At 41.2% G+C, this 6,116-nt stretch overlaps 1 protein-coding gene across 1 annotated transcript; it reads left to right on the top strand.

Annotated features, from left to right (window-relative positions):
- The first annotated feature begins 906 nt into the window (after positions 1–906).
- On the top strand, positions 907–4,484 carry LOC121620022 (kelch-like protein 10). The gene is made up of 5 exons (XM_041955959.1): positions 907–1,031; positions 1,213–1,696; positions 2,919–3,512; positions 3,721–3,870; positions 4,149–4,484. The coding sequence occupies exons 1-5, from the start codon at positions 907–909 to the stop codon at positions 4,482–4,484; spliced, it is 1,689 nt and encodes a 562-aa protein (XP_041811893.1).
- The last annotated feature ends 1,632 nt before the right edge of the window (positions 4,485–6,116 follow it).

The raw sequence follows: 6,116 nt of genomic DNA, 5'->3' as shown, positions 1-6,116 counted from the left end.
CAAAGTTATCAATGTTCAGGTTTGACTGACACTGAGAAGTATTATTTTAACAATATGCCAATTGTTGAGGTTGTAGTTTGCAGACTTGTTTGCAAACTTAAATTGAACTAAAGTTTAACTAAATTAAACTGAGGGTTGTTTCTGATGTTTTTCCTTTCACAAACAAGAGGGTGGAAGAATATTTAAAACACATTCAGTTGAATTTAACCCTACTGCAAACTGCAACCTAAAAAATAAACACACAGTTAACAGCTCTGTGAAAGTTTGAACAAAAACTGAACAACACATAATTTGTGGCAGTTCTGCTGTATTGGATTGCATCACATAGTATAAATGTACCAAACAAAGTGGCCAGGGGCATAATTTAGTAGTAAAAGTACTAAGTTTCTTATTTTTATTATATTAATATTATTATTATTATTATTATTACTGCACATTTCTCTTTGGAGATGAATAAAGTATCTATCTATCTATTTTTATTTTTATGTTTTTGAAAGAAAGGGCGGGTATTGTTTCATTGTTTCACTCACCCTGTAAGCCTGCAAAAGGCCATACAGGAGTGAAGTAGAGAAGATGTGCATCATTTTATGAAATAGCTTCTGCTAATATCCACCATGTGCATCTGTGCATTTAAAATTTGTGCGGAATTCCTTCAAACCTCAGGCCCCTTCCTTAAAACATCACCCACCTGCTGTGCTACTGGACTGAATTACACGAACGACATAAAAACAAAATTATAACCAGAGATAATGTAGAAGTGAGTGGTTTCATGTGAATTTGTTCGTTTCATTTGCTGTTTGTGTGTTCTGATCTAATCTCATCAGACTAACCAACAGCCAGAAGACTTAGGAAAAACTTCCCTCGTTGAGAGAAATCAAGACGAGTGACCAGAGCACATCTTCTCACATGTCAGGATCAGTATTCAACGAGCTCCGTCTGGAGGGAGCCTTATGTGACGCTGTCATCAAAGTCCAGGATGTCGAATTTCAAATCCACAAGATCATCCTCTGTAAATGCAGCCCATACTTCCGGTGAGTTGGTTATCTGATATCAGGGGGAAGCTGATGACTGTATGTCCTTCAAATGAGCAGAAAACGAAATCCTAGAAAATTAATGATCAGTTAATGATCTAAGTTTTTATTGTTATCAGTGTGAAAACCTTGAATACTGTGTCTTTTCAATCCTCTGTTGTGTCTTCATCCTGACCCACAGAGCTCTCTTCGTACACTGGTCAGACCCAGACAAAAAGGTCTTTGACATCACGGATGCGTCTCCTGCCGTGATGCAGCTCATCATTGAGTTTGCATACACCGACTCTGTTTCTGTGACAACGGACAACGTACAGGAGCTGCTGGTGGCAGCCGATCTGTTCAATATAATGGACGTTGTGAAAGCCTGCTGCAACTTCCTGGGGGAGCAGCTCAGCCCAAGCAACTGCATCGGCGTCTGGCACTTCACCAACACCTACTTCTTCGACCGACTGCGGCTCAAGGCCTACAGCTATATCACTGATCACTTTGAGGAGGTTGCCGCCTGTGAAGAGTTTCAGCACCTCTCCGTGCAGGAGCTCGCTGACATCCTTGACAGAGACGACCTCAATGTGAGACAGGAGAGCACCGTGTACGAGGCCGTCCTTCGCTGGATCACCCACAAACTTGAGGAACGAAAAACACACCTTGCTGTGCTCTTCCCTAAGGTACTTCAACATGCTGTGTTATCCTGACGCCAACGCTAATCAAAACTGTGGTCAAACCTGTGGCTCCAATAATTTGATCTGGACCAAGGAAAAAAGAAAAAACATTGTTGTTTTCAGTTCTGCTCTGGTTCTTGTTCAGACTGACTTATTACAAACAAACTAAGAGCTGTTAGCTTGAACACATATCAGACTGACAGTTAACTCATTGATTGGATATTTTTGGTGACATCCTGCATCTTCAGCAGTATGCAGACCCATGTGGGGAAATCTGGAGACATTTTGCAGCATTTTTATGGGTTTATTGCCTTTGAAAGATCCCAGGCAGGGATAATTTGAGACCGCCACTGGACCTTCTATCTCATGAATAATGTAGAAAGAGGAGGAAAAAAGAGACATTTTTACTGTGTGGTCACTAGTTTCACTCATTTTTTATTGTTAAAAAGTTGAAGTAGTAAAAAGTAGAGGGACAAACACTAAACACCTCTGTTTGAACTCCTCGTCACTTTTGGTTGATCAGGAAAAAAAAAATCCCTGCATGTGTGCTGATGAGCATATTGTTACCGTGGTTACCAGATGATTGTAAATAAATAAATACAGGCTATGTGTATCCAAAGCCTGATATAGTTCGCTCCTCTTGTTCCTCACAGACCTCCATTGTTGTCCAAAAAATATTAACCCTATAATGCCTCACCCAAGAAATAATGGACAGAAAATTCTATTTTTTGGAATTTGAATACTTTATTTGGCCCTTTAACAATTAAAAAAAAAAAATTATGATGATGATTTATGAATTGGTGATTGTACAGAGTTGTGAGTGTGCGGTTGCTGTTTTTTGTTTTTTCAAAAAAAAAAATTAGCAAATATGTTTTTTTGTTTGTATCGTTTTGAGCAAAGTTTTTACCACATGGAATGCAAAACGTTTCAGAAATGCATGTATCAAATATGATACCCACGGCTTTGTAGGGTTAAAAACACATTAATAAGTCACACTGTCAAACTGCTCCTTCATTACCATAAATGCTGGCAATTTAGTGTTTCCAGTCAATCCCACAAACACTATCCTGCTACTGTTAATACTCTCTAGCTGAAAATAGCCCCCCAAAAATACATTATACTAATGCATTCAGTTAAAGTAACTATAAGATGGCAACAGAGGCCTGGACTCAAGTACCGCAGTCCATTATGTTCAGTTCAAAGATTCTGTCCTGTTTTCTCTGGGTAGGTCCGGCTGACCTTGACAACTGCAGAGTACATTATACAGAATGTGCTGTCCAATGAGCTAGTGAGGAGCAACACTCAGTGCCTGTGCATTACCACAGAAGCCATAAATCGCCTCAGGACAAACAGCGGTGTCCACAACCGTCTCAGTTGCCCTCGCCTGCCTGGTACCATCCTGATTGCCATTGGAGGCTGGAGCATCAGCAGTGCAACTAACTGCGTTGAGGTGTACGATGTCCGCGCCGACCACTGGATCACTGTATTCTCTGCTGAGCATCCCCGTGCCTATCACGGCACTGCCTGCCTCAATGGGTACATCTACTGCATCGGTGGCTTCGACAGGCTGCGGTATTTCAACACCGTGCGCCGATTCAACCTGATCACACACACCTGGCACGAGGCTGCACCCATGCACTGCTGCCGCTGCTATGTGAGCGTCACTGTGCTGAACGGGTGCATCTATGCAATGGGAGGTTTTGATGGGCATGTGCGACTCAGCACTGCAGAGCGCTACAGTCCCGAGACCAACCAGTGGACTTTCATTGCAGACATGCACGAGCAGAGGAGCGACGCCAACTGCGCAACCCTCTACAACAAGGTGGGGGGAGTGAAAGAGCAGCTGGGAATCACTCAGAGTAACAGAGTCTGGTGTGAATTTGATTTTCAACCTGTTTGAAATGGTTAGAGTCTACATCCACAGTAGCAGTCATAAAAGGCTGTAATGCTTATTGTGAAGAAAACCAATATTGTTTTTTTGAAATCATGAAAAGTGGTTAATGACTCAATGGCTCTCCCAATCTCCCCAGGTTTACATTTGTGGTGGTTTCAATGGAAACGAGTGCCTGACCACTTGTGAATATTACAACCCAGAGACCAACGAGTGGACAATGGTGAGGCCCATGCACAATCGACGCAGTGGGAATGGCGTTGTTGCGTATGCAGATCACATCTATGCAGTAAGTACATGAAACACTGCTGATGTTCACGTAGCGAATAAACTGTGTGAAGTGTGAAGAGCTTTGCCAGCAGTTGTGTAACTGGTTGAGCTAAATGGGAACATCAGCATGATAACATGCTCAAAATGCCAGTGCCAACATGGTGATGCTTAGCAGGTAGCCTGTAATGTGTGAATAGCTTTATTTTTGAGTCAGAGACTCGTAGGGAGCAGGGTGTTGAGAAACTGGTTCTATCCTCTATTCCTTTCAAACACTCAATTTTACTTTTCCTCTCATAGGTTGGTGGCTTCAATGGCGACAACCGTCTGAGCAGCGCTGAGGCCTACAACCCCCGGACCAACACCTGGCACGCAGTGTCCTCTATGTGGACCACCCGCAGCAATTTTGGCATCGAAGTGATTGAGAATAAGCTCTTTGTTGTCGGGGGCTACAACGGCGCCACCGTGACCTCTAAAGTTGAGTACTACAACGCAGCAACTGATGAGTGGACGGAGGCCTGTGACATGGAGACCTCCCGCAGTGCTCTGAGCTGCTGCGTGGTATCCAGGCTCCCCAACTTGGCCAACTATGTTGTCCCTCGTGACCTCCTGCCGCGTTTATTATTTGGAGGGTAGGTTGGAACAGTTTTAGCACAGCGCTGTTCTGTACCACCATCCACCCTGGCAAGACTTTAAGATAGTGAAATAAAATTCATTGAGCATCAAACTGCTGGTACTTCAGAGTTTTCTGCAACTGTTCAGTTTGTGTGAAAACGTCTTTTATGCTACTTGAGAAAGGTGTTGTGTTCAACCTGCAGACACAGGGTTTAATCAGAGTCCGCCAATGCAACAATGACCCCTACATAACATGAAATGCCCCGCACCTGCCTTGCACCCAAGGGTAGGATCAATTCGATTAGTAGGCTTCTCATTCTTGGATTTTTTAAGCTGCATTACTATTGATTTTGTGAAGTAACCAAACACTGAAACTGTCTGCTGCTACCTGATGAATGTGTATGCCATCACGTCTGTCTGTACCCTCTGTCAAAGAAGTTTTTCAAGCCCCCTGCATTAAAGCTAGGCTGCACAGCAGTCGAGCACTGCTAAAGCAAACGGATAGCAAACAGTAGTCAGAACCCCTCAGTTATACTTGACATGACATGATATTAATGTTTTGTGTTATCAATATTAATATTTAACGCCTTACTTGGGATCTCCAAAGCTTCAGAGCTGAGCAGCACCTTGTTCTTACAGTCAGCAAAATTTTAACATTGGCCAGCTTCAGCTAACTCATGCGGTTTGTCATTATTACCCTTACTACACAACTACATACTGTAGCAGTCATCTACAAATACAACAGCATTTCTAAATGTACTGATTAAGATATGATAAGACTTTATTGATCCCACACTGGGGAAATTTACTTGTTATAACAGCAAGAATAAAGAGGAGAGGTAGAAAAATGAACAAATAGGCAATAAAAAAGATGCAAAATGAAATCAACAAAAGAGGCTATATACATTACACACAAAAGAGTGTTAAAATATTGCCCTGTGAAGAATCAAGACATCAGTTTTACAGTGGATTTTGAATTGCACATGAGTGAGATATGAATAATAAAATACAGTGTCTTTGTATTATTGCAAAAAAATAGAAAGCAGGTGAAAAATATGTAATATTGCACAAGATAAGTTGCACAGATGTGATGGATATTAGTGAATGTTGACATAAATAATGGAGAGGTGCACAAAGCAGGTATAAGTAGTCAAACTACAGTAAACCTGATCTTGTTTTCTACACGCAGATTAAAAAAAAGCCCTGCTGATAAAATGTAGCACTGTCTTTTGTCAGTAGGTCTGTTTTGCTACTTGGTGCAAAGTCCTGATGAAATGAACAGTATTTTTCATCCATATGATTTTATAATTTCAAAAAACATTTTCTGAAAACATGTATACATATCATTTCTTTATCATTTAACAAATTTTGTGTTATGTCGAATACAAAATCTGTAATATCAGTTGTCATCAGGTGAACAGCTTTCTCAGTATTGTTTATTGCATTACTAACGGGACCATTCCACCCCCTCCCAGACAGTCCTTAAACACTGAGACTTATAAGAGCAGGTAAGATAGAACTTTATTGATCACACACTGGGGGAAATTTAAATGTTACAGACAGCAGTAATAGCAAGAATAAAAGCAATAATAAGGAGATGATGTAGAAAAAGAACAAATAGACAATAAAATGGGTACAAAATAAAAATTAACT

The sequence above is a fragment of the Chelmon rostratus genome, chromosome 16, assembly GCF_017976325.1.
Source record: "Chelmon rostratus isolate fCheRos1 chromosome 16, fCheRos1.pri, whole genome shotgun sequence".
Taxonomy (NCBI): domain Eukaryota; kingdom Metazoa; phylum Chordata; class Actinopteri; order Chaetodontiformes; family Chaetodontidae; genus Chelmon; species Chelmon rostratus.
This window is presented reverse-complemented; position numbering and strand designations above follow the sequence as displayed.

Bases quoted from the DNA above. Each gene is read 5' to 3' on its own strand.
- LOC121620022 (XM_041955959.1), top strand. From the start codon at position 907: ATGTCAGGATCAGTATTCAACGAGCTCCGTCTGGAGGGAGCCTTATGT. The intron at 1,032-1,212 runs GTGAGTTGGTTA...CCTGACCCACAG, and splicing joins AAATGCAGCCCATACTTCCG to AGCTCTCTTCGTACACTGGT. The intron at 3,871-4,148 runs GTAAGTACATGA...TTCCTCTCATAG, and splicing joins ATGCAGATCACATCTATGCA to GTTGGTGGCTTCAATGGCGA.